The 19,822-nt window shown below is 39.4% G+C and overlaps 1 protein-coding gene across 1 annotated transcript in view; it reads left to right on the top strand.

The window, feature by feature from the left end:
- The window catches only part of LOC126168219 (uncharacterized), a 126,850-nt gene that overhangs the window by 18,548 nt on the left and 88,480 nt on the right, over nucleotides 1-19,822 (top strand). Inside the window, exon 2 of the mRNA XM_049920539.1 lies at nucleotides 6,208-6,426. Within this exon, the coding sequence (XP_049776496.1) occupies nucleotides 6,208-6,426 (219 nt within the window). The remainder of the gene's footprint in view (nucleotides 1-6,207; nucleotides 6,427-19,822) is intronic.

Genomic DNA, 19,822 nt, shown 5'->3' on the forward strand with positions numbered 1-19,822 from the left:
CCCAAAATTGCTTCACATTTGAAGGCATCATCTACAAACAAATCTGTGGTACAGCAATGGGCACCCACATGACACCATGCTATGCCATCCTATTCATGGGCCATCTAGAGGAATCTTCCTTAACCACCACAAATCCCAAACCTCTCACCTAGATCAAATTCACTGACATGATTCTGATCTGGACTGAGGAAACCCTATCCACATTCCTACAGAACCTTGACACATTCTCCCCCACTTGCTTCACCCATTCCTCCTAAACCCAAGAAGCCACCTTCCTCAATGTTGACCACCACCCAAAAGATGGCTACGTCAATACCTCCATCCATATCAATCCCACCAACCACTAGCAATACTTCCATTTCGAGAACTGCTTCACATTCCACACCCGGCGTCATGGTATGGGGTGTCATTGGTTACACGTCTCGGTCACCTCTTGTTCGCATTGACGGCACTTTGAACAGTGGACGTTACATTTCAGATGTGTTACGACCTGTGGCTCTATCCCTTAGTTGATCCCTGCGAAACACTACATTTCAGCAGGATAATGCATGACCGCATGTTGCAGGTCCTGTACGGGCCTTTCTGGATACAAAAAAATGTTCTACTGCTGTCCTGGCCAGCACATTCTCCAGATCTCTCACCAATTGAAAATGTCTGGTCAATGGTGGCCGAGCAACTGGCTCATCACAATACGCCAGTCACTACTCTTGATGAACTGTGGTATCGTGTTGAAGCTGCATGGGCAGCTGTACCTGTACATGACATCCAAGCTCTGTTTGACTCAATGCCCACGCGTATCAAGGCCATTATTATGGCCAGAGGTGGTTGTTCTGGGTACTGATTTCTCAGGATCTATGCACCCAAATTGCGTGAAAATGTAATCACATGTCAGTTCTAGTATAATATATTTGTCCAGTGAATACCCGTTTATCATCTGCGTTTCTTCTTGGTGTAGCAGTTTTAATGGCCAGTAGTGTATATAAAATTGCGTGTTAAGAAATTTTAGTGACATAAGGGGCTAGGATACTGATGAAGTCTGTTGCATTATTTATGGCAATGTGACTTTGAACAAGTCAAAATGGAACCAAAGCACAGATTAACAATTTACAAAGCTCTTCCCAACATGTTCTGACATTAAGAGCATCTCACATCGTGCTGGCCTAAAGACAAGTATGTTGGCTTATTTTGCATATTTTCAGTTCTTGCCGCCTTTTGGATTATCATTTGGGCAGTGCACCTAAAATAAATAATAATAGCCCTAACCCTAATAACAGGGCTATAAATGATGAGTTACACATTGTAAATGTATTTAGTAAAATGTAGTAGGAATTATAGGGAAAAAAATTGAAGAGAAAAATCGCAGCAGTATGTTGGAAAAGTAACTCTCATAAAATTCAATTTTATTAATGTATCACCATCTTCTCCTTCTGAAATTAACAAACTCGTATGTTCTTCCAAAAATGAAAGATTGCAACTCAGAAATCAAACCACATATATTTATGGATATTTCTTTAATTAGTTTGCAGTTGGAAGTAACTGCTGTAAAAAATAAAAAAAATCCAACTCTCAAAATCAGTTACTCTTCCAAGGAATAAACAATGCACTTCATGGTTTGACCTCTTATTCCCACAAGCTCATCTGGTTTTAATGGTATTTCCAATAGAGTAATAAAGATTTGTTCCCACATAATAAGCCTGGTTTTATCTGAAATATGTAATGCATCACTAATTCAAGGCACTTTTCGTGAGAGACTCAAATAAACCATCATTAAACCTATATTTAAGAAAGGTGACAAGAGAGATGTCAATAACTACCAACCTCTTTCACTCCTGACATCATTTTCCAAAATTTTGAGAAGGTGATAGATTCTAGAATATCTCACCTTAGCAACAGTAATATCCCCAATAAGTCAGAGTTTTGGTTTCAGAAGAGTTGCTCTTCTGAGAATGGCAGTTACATGTTCACTCATCAAATTTTACAACCATTAAATAGTAAAATAGTGCCAGTTGATATTTTCTGTGTTCTATCTAAGGCATTTGCCTGTGTGATCACAGTATTCTCCTCGATAAATTGAAGTTTTATGGGATTGATGGTACAGCCAACCAATTAATGATGTCATAGCTGATGAAAAAAAAGTTAAGTTGTACTTAATAATTCAACCAATGAAAAGATCGTATGGCATTGTTAGACAGGAGGCCCCATGCGGGGGAGTTCGGCCGCCATATAGCAAGTCCTTTTTAGTTGACGCCACATCGGCAACTTGTGAGTCAATGATGATGAAAATGATGATGAAGGACACACAACACCCAGTCCCCTGCCGGGAATCGAACTCGGGCCCCCTGTGTGGTGGGTGGTAATGTTACAGCTACGCTACGGAGGCAGGCATCCAATGAATATAGTCCAGGGACGTAAATCTGACTGGGGAGAAATCATGTATGGGGTTCCCTAAAGCTCAAGTTAGGTCCATTATTGTCCCTCGTATGTTTAAATTATATTCCGTCTAATATGTAACAAGCAGAATTATTTCATTTTGCAGATAACAATAATTATGTCAATAATCCAATCATATGTACAGAAACAGAAGAAATGGTAAACAATATTCTTAAAAGTATGTTTGACTGGTTTTCTGCGAATGGTCTCGCCTTCAATTTTCAAAAGACTCAACACATTCACTTTTGGACATCTAGACATTTTACACAGTTATAAATGTAACACATGGTGAGAAAATAATAAATAGGGTGGAAACTTCAAAATTCTTAAGTGTCCATATTGATGAGACGAATTTAAAGTGGAGAAAGCACATTTCGGAAAAATTAGTTCAGCCACATTTGCACTTAGAATCATTGCAAATTTTTGGGAAGAGTCTAATCAGTAAGTTTGTCATATTTTGTATATTTTTATTCAGTAATGTTCTGGGGTAACTCATCTTTAAGAAGGAAAGTTTTTGTTGCTCAAAAAAGGACTAGGTGGTGCTCACCAATGATCACCTGGTAGACATCTCTTTAACCCTTTCATGGATAAAATTCATTTTTTACAGATTTTTAAAATATTAAAGTGATAACAGTTTCTTTTCGGTCCCATTATTATATTTTCACCACCAAAATATTTTTTAAGTTCTCCATTTTTTCACAACAGGAAGTGGGAGACACATGTCCCATGAACCAACGCAAGATACCTTTTCTGCTGACTGACTGGTTTTGTAATTTTATTTTTTTAGCCATAAACAGGGTTTTGCAGAGAATAAAATAACTACGAATTATACATGCATGTAATCTTTTTATTTGTGTAGAGACAGTGTAAAAAATATTCATTTCATTTCAGTTTTCATGATACATGATCAATACTTACAAAACTTTACATGCCATGAAACTTGGAAAAACATGGTGTGGCACAGAGTGGTACACCACAAGCAGTGCAAACAATTTTTGTTCTCTGCATCGCTTCCTAGTGCCACTGTCTTTAGGTACATGTTTGCCTACGTTTACGAGCCGGACGTCATCTGGCACACTAGAGTTCCTCTCTTTGCTGGAAGAAAGTGGAAGAAAGTGGGCATTGATCCCCTCTTTTTCCTGGATGAATACCCATTAATCAATTGTCTTGCTAATCTTTACAAATAATGTCTGCTGGGACACAGTGTCCCACTAATTTTATTTCGATTATAAGATAGTTCAGTCGCTGAGAAGTACATTCCACGCTGTATTTGTACTAAAAAAGGATTATTAAGTTAATAATAAGATGGAATTACTTACTTCAGACATCGCTGGAAAGTGAGAAATGATGAAAACTGAAGAATGACACGTATAAGTGGCATTGCAGCGGCCATATATACACGCCAGTCAACAGAAGTAGTCACCGCTTCTTTATTGCCTTTGCAGTGCAGTCCTGATTTTTTTCTTAGGTTCAGTACAGTTGTCCCTAGATGGCAGCATGGTGCAGAGCTGGGTAACATATATCCCGACACTCGAACTGGCGCTCAAAGTTAGTGGGACATATATGACCCATCAACCACGAAAGGGTTAAGGAGTTGCGCATTCGGACTACAACTTCACAGTATGTTTATTCCCTCATGGAGTTTGCTGTAAGTAATCCACTACAATTGGAAAGGAACAGTGATGTACATAATCCCTTTACCAGAAGGAAAAATGACATTTATTACTTCACATTAAGATTGTCTTTAGCACAGAAAGGTGTACACAGTGCTGCAGTTAAAAGTTTTGATTACTTACCCTATGATATAAAATGTCTGACAGACAGCAGAGTACAATTAGAAATCAAATAGAAAAAGTTTCTCCTTGACAGCTACTCCTATTCCACAGAAGAATTTGTGTTATTGCAATGTGTAAAAGGTGATGGGGATAATTACTAACTCACATCTGTGTCTTTTATATATTAAAACAAATAATCTTATAAATGTTCAGCTTGTAGTCATATTTAGATTAATTTGCAATGTGAATGTAAAATGACTTGCTCCACACATCGTGGAAAATGATTCATGGAACATGAAACTAACTTAATTATTTATTCAGCAGAAGTGAGCAGTAAGCTTATCATGATTATTCCTTAATGGTTTTTATTGCCAATGATAAAATTCAGTTCTGGCAGAACTTTGATGTACACAATCACAGTACAAAAGTAGTTACTTGTAGACTTCGCCTTCTTGTCTGGAATTCGGAGGGGGGTTATGTACTTTTGTGCCAATGTACTCAACAAGCTCACATCTATCATAAAGTAGGAAATTTTAAATCCCAACCATTTCTGAGGAAAGTTGAAAAATTCCTCATTAACCACACTTCCTATAAATTATTTGAATATCTACAAGATTCAAGTATTGAATAATTTTGTTAGCTTTGTGACAAGTATTACTGTTTGTTGTAAAGCTGCATGATACAAAGTAATGTGCTGTAAACAGGACTTAGTATTTACTGGTGTAGGTAACTATTTTCTTTGAAAAATACAAACAAGTAAATATTAAGCTAACAGTAGCAGACACAGTTGAGAAGGCAGCAGCTTTTTCAAAATGGCAGCTCTCTTTCTGATGTACTTAATTAAATTTAGCAGGCATAATTGTGGATAGGATTAAGCATTGTAGTGATATTTTATTGTTAATAGCACACAAATTAAGTTTCTACCAATTGCTTGTTTTTTGTTGCTGTATACTGCAACTTGTTCTACATCCCTAAAGGTTCTCCTTCTTGATGGGATGAATGAAATACAACAAATGAATGAACGGACTCTAGTTTGACATTGAGTTCACCTTATTTCAACCACTGCTGTATTTTTATACAGAAGTCAAGATATTTTGTGTGGTTAAATGTGTGAAATGGTTGCAGCTTGTATTACGTAAAAGTGAAGGAAATTTATTCATTCATGCATTCATTCAGGGATCATTTTACAGTGATTATGCTAGATACTCCATACTTGTGGCACCTGTGTGGTGACGTTTGAATCAACTTTTGTAAATGCTATGCTAAATAATAGTTGGCAATTATGGAAAATAGCTGTTAAGGTAAATGGATGTGCGGTTCTGAAAAATCAGTTGCATTACTTGATGTCAGTGAGGGATTAATATTGCAGATCTCGTGAAGTATGTCACCATACGAGATGGTGCAGTGGTTAAGGTGTCAGAGGAGCAGAGTTAAAATCCTCATCCATTGATTTAAATCTCTTTCAACAATCCTGAAGGAAAGTACCAATAAAATTTATTAGGAAAAGCTGTGACTGATTTCCTTCCCCATCCTCGTTTTGTTTGAACTTTTGCTATGTCTTTAATTGATGAATGGTATTTTAGGCCATAATATTTCTTTCTGTTTTGGACCCAGACATTGAACATTAATGGCACCAAAACTTGTAATGCCTCAACTACGTGAGATGATAACATAACTGGTCATATCTTTGAGAAACGTTTTTTACTATTTGTTTAACTTCAGTTTTACTTTGTATTGACAAATGTACAAGTATAGTAGAGAGGAAATCAAAACTTGATTTTTCCCCCTCTTCAGAAATCTCATTGATGTGTGTACTTCTGCAGTTATTATTGTAGATGTGTCAGCTAATTTACTGCTATGACATAAAGTCATAATTTAGTAATAAAGCCATAGTTTATTTATTTGACTGCATTTCTATTTTTCTGGTCTTAAATACTGCATTGCTCTCAACTAAAATGTATATGCTGTTAAACCTAATACTGTTTTTTTCTTTTTGTTCCAGAAACAGGGTCAGGATTATATATTTCATTGCATTTATCTCTTTGTTATACAATGAGTATCTCAGTTACACAATGCATAGATATGTTCTCTGGCCAAATCTTACCTGTGAAACATCTCATGAATGTGTCAGCATTCTCTTTGTTGCTGATCCACAAATTATTGGTGAACAATTTGAGATGCCATTTCCTATTGGGACCTTAGCTAGGTGGGACTGTGACAGGTAATGCAGAAATGAATTTATTTGTGTAGACTTACATATTTGTGAGCATATATTTTCAAGTGCTTATAAAAAAAACTGTTATGTATGTACTAGCTGTTGTGGTACAAATATGGACGCCTATATTGGACAGGAATTTACAGATTAAAATTAGACACAAATACAGCACTATGGAAAGGATATATTGCTACTCCCCACATAGAGGAGGTATCAAGTTGCAGACAGCCACAAGGAAACATTTAAGAAAACCAGTACTAATCAATTGTAGCTGACAAAACATTAATAAAATCTGACAGTTATGAGAAATACTGGATGGTAATTGTGTCAAGCCTGAATATTCTGTTAGAGGATATACATGGTAAAATATTATTTGCCTATATTTTATGATTTTGGCAATTTTAAATCTATTTTCCAGAGCCAGTGCTGCAGAATGTCATTGTTTCTAAGACCCACAGTACTTGAGTTGCCCACTTCATGACTTCTTACTTACCAACTTCCATATTTTCACTGCTTCTTTTCTTTTCTATATTGCACTGTCTGGCAGTGTCATCCTTGACCTATAGTTCTGGCTGATTTTTCTGCTTAATCTTGAAGTAGATCCAGTTCCTCCTCCTCGCCATGTAAACAATCTTCCAATTCTGAAATCTAGCACTTTTATCATTTCATGTTTTGTAAGTTTACTCTGCTATATGGAAAGTAGCTGTTACTTGTGTTAAGTTACAAATACTGTAACAGTATGCCACTGGAATAGTCTCTACATCCTTTCTATTTTTTTCCAAAACTAGTAACAGTTTTGTCACTTTCTCTGTTTTGTGTTTTGCCACACTTACAGACATTACAGTGTACAGAGCGTAAACACTAAATGGAACAGTAACTAATTTTATATCTGTAACTGTAGTGATTTACAAGTTACAGGTATAATGCTCATTACTTTTGGACATGTAATGAAATTGATAAAGGAGAATACAGTCTCAGCATGTGTCACCATATAAGAGATTTTGACAATAGATTTCTGCCAACAGCCTTTTTAATAAGGAAAAAACTCTACAAAGAAAGGTGATGACAGTTCTCTCCACAGTCACCATTAAGATATTTTTATTCACATGAACAGTTTCAGGATCTTGTTCTCAATGTTTCAATGATCATTGTATTGCATTGTTGAAATTTATATATGAAAGTGCTATAGTGCATTGGAACTACATCAGAGCGGTACTGTGCAGTGGAACATGCTTTTTCTGCTTAATTAATAAAATTCTGTAAGTTAAAACAAATTGTATCTCCATCCTTTCATGAAACTTTGTTGGAGATGATCAAAACTGTAAAGGATCCCTAGTATCAAATGAGACATGGTTAAATTAGTAATCCGTCAAGTACTGTTGCCGATTTGTATATTTAGCTTTTCACTTCGCAGTAAAAAATATATGATATATAAGTTATGGCAGCTGTCATCTTTTTGGTAGTATACACTTCAAAGCACAGTTCTGTGAGTGATTCATCAAGTTCCTACGTAAAGAAATATTTATCTGTGAAACATTATAGTTAATTTAAATATGAAGAGATACACGAAAGTTGCATTGAAAGCAATTCCAAGGCTCAAGTGAAGCAAGTAACAAGTGCAAATACGGGACTGAAAAAGACAAAGAGATACTGGGTGTTGAGAAGAGAGGGGGGAGGTAGGAAGGAAGGAAGGAAGGAAAGGGAATTGTAGGAGAAATCTGGAAGTATAAATAGAATAAAGAACAGTGAAGAAATTGAAGCTATTGAGTGAAGAAGATGGAATTGTACTCATATGGGTGGGAGAGGGGGGCGTAGCATTGAATGAGAACAGGGGCAGTACTAGAAAGGGATGCAGAGACAGATGGAGGCAAGTACTAACGGAAGCTGAGTACAGTAACATTGTGGGACTCTTGGATCTATAGGAGTTCCACCTGCAAAAAAAGTATGTAGGTAGCTGTTTGGACAAATGGCTTGTTGATTTGTGGCCTAGCCCATTAGCTGTGATCTGATTACTGTGAAGCTCATAAATTTCCCAAAAACATTTTGCACGTTATGCACATCTATGAATGCGTGTGGGCTCAATTCAAGAGCAGAGAATTAAAACTAAGACTTGGGGGAGGGGGAGAACAACTGAACTGTGATATAAAACAAAACAATAACCAAAATAAGGGCAGGCTCTCCAAAAGTGCACATTTGCGAAATCAAAATCTGCTGCTGAATAATATGCAGTATCAACACTGTTGCACCCCATGAATTGTGTCATAGGGGGATTCATCGTGGCATGGTGTCTGCAACGTGAATGAGACATTGCTGATCAAGCCTGCCCCACTGGTGGTGGCCCTGGGGAGGGCTCTTGCAATGACACTTTGCAGGTTCCAATTGGACCCAGGCATGTTTAATTGTGTTCACGTCAGCAGATAGCACAGTTCATTCCATTCATTTGTTTCTGTTCTCCTGGTGGAAGACATTCACAAGGTAAGTGCAGTGTGCTCGTGCATTATGATTTTCAATTCATCACTAAAACATTGACTTAAGGGGTAGACAGTAGGCTGGAAGATTCTACCTCAGTACTGCACAGCCCTCAAAGTATGACAGACCCATCTCCCAATTGAACCTGTTGATTATGTGTCTGAGATGTGCACTGGTACCTGGCACCACCCACATGCTTCTGTGATGATAATCAGACTAATCCTGCACTCACTGATGACTAAATTCAGCACCATTGATCCAGATTCCATTACAGAAGTTTTCTTGCTCAACTTGATTGCACGCCATAATATAGGGTTTGTACTGTTGTTTGCAATGTAGGCCTAGAGGATTAATTTATTGTATGGAGATGACTGTATACTGTCCAACTTCACACAGCTCTCCCAACTGCCTCCAAAAAGTCAGCATACAGTTGAGTTGCATCTTCCTTGGCGTACCTACAAGCCATTATTTATAGAAAGTGGTCATCAGCTTGTTATTATTGACTGCAGGTAACCATTACAACACACATCTTCAGTGTTCTTCCCATAGTGGTTGAATGTTTGAATGGCATGTATGTGGTGTATGCTAATTGTACTGGAAACATCAAGTGCTGACAACCCTTCTTGTTGTGAAGTGAAAATATATTCAGAGCCGAAGCTTGAAATGTTCATCAAGGCATGTTGACTGACTGACGTTGCACACGAGTGGCATTGTATTGTTTGTGATTGGAGACATGGTGCAGTCTACTGAAGTACATTGAAAGCACAGGTTTACTTTTATAATTATTACAAAGGTGTGTCTACATATCAAATCCCTGTGCCTAAAATAATATACAAAGTGGTTTATGATAAAGAACAGTAATTACACAAGTAATGAGGGTGCTGCAAAATTTTTTTTAAAGCAAGGTATATGACATGCCTGGCTTCACAGATGCCCTATACTAGTATAGGGCATAGTTGATGGATGCATGGGGTGCATGCATGCACTTTCATCTTTCTATAAGGCATAAAGACGAGTTCAGTGCAGAATATGGTTCTGTTTTAGTGTTGTAGAATAGTCATGGGAAGTAAGAGAGAGATTATTTTTTACTTGTTAGTAAGTTTGTGGAGAGAGTTAGGAATACAAGAGGATATGATATGGGTGAAAATGGGATTACTATACATGAGAAGTTATTGTTAGTGATCAGTGTGTTTAAAATGGACAAAGGTTGTTATGCACCTCTTCTGAGAGGTGGGTATCAACATCCAAGAAGGTGGGTCATTGAGCAGAAGAATTTACACTGAGGTGACAGAAGTCACGGGATACCTCCTCATATCATGTTGGACCTCCCTTTGCTCGGTGTAGATCAGAAACTCAACGAGGCAAGGCCAAACAAGTCTTTGGAAGCCTGTAGAAACATTGAACCATACTGTCTCCATAGCCATCCATAATTGTGGAAGGGTTGCCGGTGCAGGATTCCATTGTTGTTTTCTACATATGGTCACCAGGTAGCTGAATATAACCATTTCCAGTCAATGATCAGTTCAGTTAGACCAGAGGACCCAGTCCATTCCGTATAAATGCAGCCCTCACCATTATGGAGTCACCATCAGCTTGCACAGTGCTTTGTTGACGACTTGGATCCAAGGCTTTGTGTGGTCTGTGCCACATTCAGACCCTACAATCAGCTGTTACTTTTTGAAATTTGGACTCATTTGACCAGGCCACGATTTTCCAGTTGTCTAGGGTCTAACCGATATGGTCAAGAGCCCAGGAGAGTCGCTGCAGGTGATGTGTGTTAGCAGAGGCACTCGCATCAGTCATCTGCTGCCATAGCTCATTAATGCCAAATTTTGCCACACTGTCATACCGGATGTGTTTGTCACATGTCATCACACATTGATTTATACGGATATTTCACACAGTGTTGCTTGTTGTTAACACTAACAACTCTACACAAACTCTGCTGCTCGTGGTCGTTAAATGCATGGTCAGCCTCTGCATTGTCTGTGGTGAGAGGTAATGCCTAAAATGTTATATTCTTGAAACACTCTTGACACTGTGGATCTCAGAATATTGAATTTTCTAACAATTTTCAAAATGGAATGCCCCATGTGTCCAGCTTCATCTGCCATTCCATGTTCAAAGTACATTAATTCCCGTTATGCGGCCATAATCATGTGGGAAGCTTTTTCACATGAACCACCTGAGTCACATTATGTCTACTTGTGTCTTGTATGTGTGGATGGATATGTGTGTGTGTGCGAGTGTATACCTGTCCTTTTTTCCCCCTAAGGTAAGTCTTTCCGCTCCCGGGATTGGAATGACTCCTTACCCTCTCCCTTAAAACCCATATCCTTTTGTCTTTCCTTCTCCTTCCCTCTTTCCTGACGAGGCAACCGTTGGTTGCGAAAGCTAGATTTTGTGTGTATGTTTGTGTTTGTTTGTGTGTCTATCGACCTGCCAGCGCTTTTGTTTGGTAAGTCTCATCATCTTTCTTTTTAAATATATTTTTCCCACGTGGAATGTTTCCCTCTATTATATATATATATAAACAAAGATTATGTGACTTACCAAATGAAAGTGCTGGCAGGTCGACAGACACACAAACGAACACAAACATACACACACAATTCAAGCTTTCGCAACAAACTGTTGCCTCATCAGGAAAGAGGGAAGGAGAGGGAAAGACGAAAGGATGTGGGTTTTAAGGGAGAGGGTAAGGAGTCATTCCAGTCCCGGGAGCGGAAAGACTTACCTTAGGGGGAAAAAAGGACGGGTATACACTCGCACACACACACACACACACACACATCCATCCACACATATACAGACACAAGCAGACATATTTAAAGACAAATATGTCTGCTTGTGTCTGTATATGTGTGGATGGATATGTGTGTGTGTGCGAGTGTGTACCCGTCCTTTTTTCCCCCTAAGGTAAGTCTTTCCGCTCCCGGGACTGGAATGACTCCTTACCCTCTCCCTTAAAACCCACATCCTTTCGTCTTTCCCTCTCCTTCCCTCTTTCCTGATGAGGCAACAGTTTGTTGCGAAAGCTTGAATTGTGTGTGTATGTTTGTGTTCGTTTGTGTGTCTGTCGACCTGCCAGCACTTTCATTTGGTAAGTCACATAATCTTTGTTTTTAGATATATTTTTCCTTCGTGGATAGTTTAATAGTTTAAAGGGAAAGTGTTGTTATTTCAGAAAAATGAGGGCAGCACCTCTTGCCATTGACTTCAGTTGTGATTATGCTACCAGTGAATTTAACCTGAGTATGTGGGTAGGAAAGTTTCATCTTTGCTTTTCATACACAGGTTAGCATAGATGTGTACCATGCAAGTTCCCAAGACTTAGCACAGATTTGTTTAATAATATAGCATTTGAAAGAATAGTGCTTGTGCTGGAAGATGTAGTTGCTTACGTTCGTAAAGGAGGACATACAAGGTGCAGAGTTGGCAGTACATTGGAAAACATCATGATTAGCGACAGCAAGGCCTTGGGAATGGGTGGTATGGGTTATAACGTGCCTGTATTCATAGTGACAAGCAGATATTCAAACTTTTATGGAATGGAAACCATGGAAAGACAGTGGAGGAAGTAACTAGAGCTCTTCATGTAGCCAGGTAACCTATGGGTGATGGCCTGAAAGTACTAATCCAGGAGGATGGAGAACTTTATGCTACCACATCCTCCACTGCCTCTTCACAGCTTCTAACCCATTATCTCCTTACACACTCGTGGGCAATCTCCCATACACTATGATTCATTTCTAAATTAATTATGACATTTAACAGAAAACTATTTCCACCAGTTTGATGTTGTAATGAAGTTTTCTCAGTAGAAAGGTGAAGCAATAGTAGTACTAGTTGTGATAGTCATGGTTGTGTGGTAATAGTTGTAGTGTTGTTGTTGTTGTTGTTGGTGGTGGTGGTCATGAAACTGAGCTTTGAAAATTACAATGGAAGTGAATAAAAATACTAATTATGAAGATAGCTGGTTCATCTTGTCATTTAAGTAACTGTTCTGCAATATTAATAAGTTGCATAGTGTATTGGACATAGTATGTGTATAACATTAATTTCATTTGTTTATATCCCTCTTGGAGTTAGTTTTCACAAACTTTAGTGTATTTATTGATGCAACATGTTAATTCTGCAAGCAAGTGTCCTTCAACGTAGTATTTATAACAACAGTACCGCATAAACTGAAGTAAATCACATTGAATGAATATTTCTGAGCGATGTACTTCATACTTTTGAGACTTGAGGCCAAGTCTCAAGGCATGACATTTTAATTCATTATGTCTGTCTGCTGGTCCTATTTGCACTAAATTTTGCAGTCAGTATACACATATGCTGTTGAATATACCTGCAAGATTATATCATTGTCCAAGACTCAGTTCACGAGATGACATCTGTGGCCATGGACCAGTGCCCAAATGTGACTGGCCCATCACTGAAAGTGTTTAACTCTCAGTAACACTTTACAAATTGAGAAATAAGCTCTGTGTTGGGGGACCCCACTGATTTTCTGAATGTTGCTATACTCATTAGAATGGTGAAAAGACTAACCTGGTACCCAGAAAGTGTAGTAGTCATGGCACCAAAGTCCATTCTAACTGTCTATAAACTTGATTCTCATCAGCTAATCTCAGTGTGTACTTCTGACAGCTTGACAAGTGATGTATCATGTCACACATTTTGTGTGTGATAAAGGTTTTTGAAACAGGTCTGCATATGACCATGTTGATAGCACAAAACTTTTTGATATGTTGTAACTTCAAAGAGAGGATCTCAAAAAAATTATGTGGGGACAAACAGTTGGGAAAAGTAGCAAGTGGATTAAAGTGTTATTAAAATGCATTGGGATCTCTTCTCTTCTTGATTTGTGTTAATGATGTAAGGTGCAGTTCTCAGAATGCTAAAAAATATCGTATGCGGATGATATATATCTTGTATGCAAAAACAAAGCCTATGACAGTCCAGAGGTACTGTACAACAGAGTTGCAGTGAAATAGTTCAGTATGTCAAAGGAAGTCATATAAATGTAAATCTACAAAAATTTCAATAATAGTATTTAACCCTCAAAAGTAAAAAAGAAAAACTGGATAACATTTTTTGGAATCACAATCCAGGACAGTCTAAGTCAGTGCATACATATACACTCCTGGAAATGGAAAAAAGAACACATTGACACCGGTGTGTCAGACCCACCATACTTGCTCCGGACACTGCGAGAGGGCTGTACAAGCAATGATCACACGTACGGCACAGCGGACACACCAGGAACCGCGGTGTTGGCCGTCGAATGGCGCTAGCTGCGCAGCATTTGTGAACCACTGCCGTCAGTGTCAGCCAGTTTGCCGTGGCATACGGAGCTCCATCGCAGTCTTTAACACTGGTAGCATGCCGCGACAGTGTGGACGTGAACCGTATGTGCAGTTGACGGACTTTGAGCGAGGGCGTATAGTGGGCATGCGGGAGGCCGGGTGGATGTACCGCCGAATTGCTCAACACGTGGGGTGTGAGGTCTCCACAGTACATCGATGTTGTCGCCAGTGGTCGGCGGAAGGTGCACGTGCCCGTCGACCTGGGACCAGACCCCAGCGACGCACGGATGCACGCCAAGACCGTAGGATCCTACGCTGTGCCGTAGGGGACCGCACCGCCACTTCCCAGCAAATTAGGGACACTGTTGCTCCTGGGGTATCGGCGAGGACCATTCGCAACCGTCTCCATGAAGCTGGGCTACGGTCCCGCACACCGTTAGGCCGTCTTCCGCTCACGCCCCAACATCGTGCAGCCCGCCACCAGTGGTGTCGCGACAGGCGTGAATGGAGGGACGAATGGAGACGTGTCGTCTTCAGCGATGAGAGTCGCTTCTGCCTTGGTGCCAATGATGGTCGTATGCGTGTTTGGCGCCGTGCAGGTGAGCGCCACAATCAGGACTGCATACAACTGAGGCACACAGGGCCAACACCCGGCATCATGGTGTGGGGAGCAATCTCCTACACTGGCCGTACGCCACTGGTGATCGTCGAGGGGACACTGAATAGTGCACGGTACATCCAAACCGTCATCGAACCCATCGTTTTACCATTCCTAGACCGGCAAGGGAACTTGCTGTTCCAACAGGACAATGCACGTCTGCATGCATCCCGTGCCACCCAACGTGCTCTAGAAGGTGTAAGTCAACTACCCTGGCCAGCAAGATCTCCGGATCTGTCCCCCATTGAGCATGTTTGGGACTGGATGAAGCGTCGTCTCACGCGGTCTGCACGTCCAGCACGAACGCTGGTCCAACTGAGGCGCCAGGTGGAAATGGCATGGCAAGCCGTTCCACAGGACTACATCCAGCATCTCTACGATCGTCTCCATGGGAGAATAGCAGCCTGCATTGCTGCGAAAGGTGGATATACACTGTACTAGTGCCGACATTGTGCATGCTCTGTTGCCTGTGTCTATGTGCCTGTGGTTCTGTCAGTGTGATCATGTGATGTATCTGACCCCAGGAATGTGTCAAAGTTTCCCCTTCCTGGGACAATGAATTCACGGTGTTCTTATTTCAATTTCCAGGAGTGTATATCTCTTAATGTGTAAACTACATAAAAACATATTTGCCGTAAACATGATCAGCAAATATTTTAAAGATATGCATGTGCTAAACTGCATAGCATTCATTGATCTCATCGAATCTGAAGTGTAAGATAGAAGTATGGGGAGCAGCAATACAAGCAAGCCTGCACACACTACTTATATCTATATTGCAGAAAAAACCTGCTAGAATTACTTGTAGTGCAAAACTCAGATAATCATGCCATAACTTGCTTCCAAAAGCAGGTGTGCTTACCATTAAAAGTGCATATATCTTTAAAGTAATATTGCTTGCGAAAGAAATGAAGCCAAATTTAAACTGTGAACTAAACCAGGTTATTAGGCAAAAATCAAAGTACCTTATTAATAGCCATAGGAAAGCATTATATGAAAAATATGCACTTCATGCTGGACTGAATCAAGCCAGTGCCCTCCCAGAATATTTTGCAGACCAGCTTTAAAAATTTTTGACAGAAATTTAAATTTTTTTCTTAAAGGTTTTATGAAACAGGAATAGAGATGTTCTACTTCATAAGTATTTCAGGCTCATACTAGATAATTTGCAAACAATCTAATGATTATAAAAGATTTAATACTGTTTCTCATATAATAACAAATGTAAAATGTGTTAAATCTAAAATTTATTGTTAAACTCAAAATTTTAGGAAAAAAATTGTAAACTTGAATATTCTTACTAAAGTGTGTGATGTATTTGAAAATGGAATAAGTGAGTGAATGTTTGGTTGTTGTATCTAACGACTTATGACAATAAGTCACTTTAGTTTGGAAGTGAAAAAGCAACATAACTTCCAAAAGGAAATAAACATATAATGCCTCAAGTAATAGACATTCCAGATAGATGCACAAATACATCACACATTACAATATTTCCTGTACACTGAGACTCTTCTCACTTAAACTGTTGAACGGGCACACCTACACACTTATATATAAAGTGCGCCAAACACAAGTAACATTGAAACTTCCTGGCAGATTAAAACTGTGTGCTGGACCGAGACACAAAACTCGGGACCTTTGCCTTAAGTGGGCAAGTGCTTTACCAGCTGAGCTACCCAAGCATGACTCACGACCTGCCCCCACAGCTTCAATTCTGCCAGTACCTCGCCTCCTACCTTCCAAACTTCACAGAAGCTCTTCTGCGAACCTAGCAGAACTAGCACTCCTGGAAGAAAGGGGTAGAGCACTTGCCTGCGAAAGGCAAAGGTCCCGAGTTCGAGTCTCAGTCCGGCACACAGTGTTAATCTGCCAGGAAGTTTCACATCAGCGCACACTCTGCTGCAGAGTGAAAATCTCATTCTGACAAGTAACGTTGCCTTGTACTGTTTTATTTAAATAATTGTGAGCCCATACTTAGTCTTTCATTATTGCTTCTGCTAGCACAGCCACAGCGAAAATTTGTGTTGTCATACATCCAAGTGAACAGCAGTACTACACAAGAAAAAATTTATGATCCATGCAAGAAATTGACCCAGATTACGAGCTTGCAGCACAATCCCACAATGAGGCAGTTGTCTGAGAGATAATTAGTGATCAGGGATTTGATGCAATTGCGCTGTTTAATGCTTTGAGTTGGTCGTTACTGTGGGGTAACACTCGTATGTGCCAACAAAGTGATATAATGAATGTACACTGATGAGCTAAAACATTGTGACCACCTGCTTAATAGCTTGTTTGTCCACCTTTGGATTGATATGCATGTCACTGATTCTGCGTATCAGGGATCAGACAGTTTGTTGGTAGACTTGTAGAGGTATGTGGCATTATTTGTGAATGCACAGGTCACATAATTCGCATAAATAACGGGCCGCTGATTTGCATATGCGGTGATGGCACTCGATGGCGATAGAGATGGGCTCCATAGGATGTACATCAGACGTATTTGATCACCGAGACATCAATGTGAGTTCACTGCTCCTCAAACGACTGTAGCACTGTTCTGTCTCTGTGACAGGACAATTATACTGGTAAAACATAACATCGCCATTGGGGAAGATGTGAAGCATGAAGGGATGCAGGTGATTCACAGCTGTCAGCATGTCTTCAATTAATACCACAGGTCCCATGCAAGCGGTGGAGATGTCTCCCATAGCATAGTATTGCTCCCACCAGCCTGTGCCCATGCTGTGTTGCGTGTTGAGCAACCATTCATCTCAATGATGGCGTTTGTGGAGACCACCATTGAACTAGTGTGGCAAAAATGTGATTCATCTTACGAGTTGACACATTTCCATTGATCAGTGGTTGAATCCTGATGGTCATATGTCCACTGCAGTCATAATTGATTACATCATTGGGTCAACATGCAAACACTTAGGGGTGGTTGCTCTGGAGCTCCATGTTCATCAATGTACAATGAATGTTATACTCTGGAACAGTTGTGTTTGCATCAGCATTGTGCCCTTTCAGCAGAGATGCCACAGATCACCACCTATCTTATTTTACAGAGTAGACAAGCCTCCTAAACCCACATTCTGTGAGGAGTTGTGGACATTCATGCATTTAGCGCTCAGTGGTAGTTTAACTGTTGTCCTACCTCTTTCCGTAGATGCTCACGACATTAACACATGAAAATTTGACCAGCTTTGCTGTTTTAAGATACTCGTTCACAGGCTTTGCGTAATAATAATCTGCCCTTTGTCAAAGTCATTTATCGCAATGATTTTCCCAATTTGTAGCTAGGGTGGTCCCCAGTTTGTATCTGCTCTGCTTACATACTTTTGTTACTGTATCACACAACTGGAGCACCACTAGGGGCATCCAGCTTCACTGTGGGCAGTGGTCACAGTGTTTTGGCTTATCAGCATATATTTTATTATTGTTTAATTAAAGAATGCCTTAGCTCATATAATGTAAGTTTATTTTATCGTTGTCAATGAAACTGTGATTTTACTCATACATGTTTACCTTGGTAACATAAATGTGTACAAAGAATGCTGCGCACCTGGTCATGTTATGAAAAGCTGCACTCCTGCTCAAGTGTTAATTAAAAATATTCTTGAATAATGATTATTAAGAGCATTGAATCAGGTGTTGTTCTAAATGAACACAAATTACGTATGAAATACAATTATAATAATTGTTTGTTCATTGGAAGACAAGACATGTACCTCCTGTAATATAATTTTTTATCTAATGAACATGCCAAAGAGTGGGAGTTGTAAAATGGAACATTTACAAAAGTACATTTCATCTAATATTTGGACTGTCACTATCCTACATGATGATGCTGGCTGCTGTCTCGGCAGAGTTCTTTGTGCTCAGCTCTGTATTGACTCTGGTGTGGAGGTACTGTCACAAGCACCTCAGTACATCATTGCGGATTGCAGTGAGATCTCGCTAATATCTGTGGTATCAGTATGTGTTGCTGACTGTGATGTGACACCATGATCTCTGGATGATACCACAGGCATCGTTCATTACAGCAACAACAAAAAAAAAAAAAAAAAAAAAAAAAAAAAAAAAAAAAAAAAAAAAAAAAAAGAGAGAGAGAGAGAGAAAAAAAAAATTAACGGCACATACACTTTGGTGCCTGATATTTGCAAAGAATATCCAATAAACATATGCAGTAATAATTTTCAGAACAGTTGTTTCTTATCTATTTCCTAAACTTCCTATTGCTGAATCAGCGTATTGCCCTGTCGCAGCAGCTAGGAGTATGAGGTTGGCGATCATGCAAGCTGCGACAGGCAGATTAAAAGTTTGAATGGGCGAGAATGCTCTGCGGAGCAGGGAACACTATGCATCTCTGCACCGAGGTCATGAGCTGAAACAGCCTGTTCTAGGTGATAGAAGGTACAGCTCCTGAAAGTACCATCTGGAATCAGGTGTCAGGAATACCTGAAACAAGTGCACAACAAATGTCAAAAATATGTAACTAAACTAGAGGCAGTTGTATACTCTCATTAAAAACAACATAACCTGACATAACCTGTTATCACGAGGGTCAGGGAGAAGCAGTCTGCTATAAAATTTACTTGACTATAGCAAGCAGAATTTGTCTGCTGGAAAAATCAGAACTTCTGTTGCCTTAGCTCCATTCTCAATTGCTTTACCAGTAGGTACTTATCTTAATGTGTTCATGTTCCTCAGCCAGTTAAACAACATATATAACTCATGTGCCAACAGCTCAAAAAATAGCTTAATCATTGCAGTTCTTGAATTCAGTATCATAAAAAATACAAATATGTTAAATCTCAGCAACTAATACATGATAATGATTCTCGTTTTGTCTGTAATAGATACTTATGTGTACACACTATGTTATTGACATACCAGCAGGTGATATGCTAATTTCGGCATAATTACTCCATGCAGTTCGTTTAAATACTGTATTTTT

The sequence above is a fragment of the Schistocerca cancellata genome, chromosome 1, assembly GCF_023864275.1.
Source record: "Schistocerca cancellata isolate TAMUIC-IGC-003103 chromosome 1, iqSchCanc2.1, whole genome shotgun sequence".
In the NCBI taxonomy this organism is placed as follows: domain Eukaryota; kingdom Metazoa; phylum Arthropoda; class Insecta; order Orthoptera; family Acrididae; genus Schistocerca; species Schistocerca cancellata.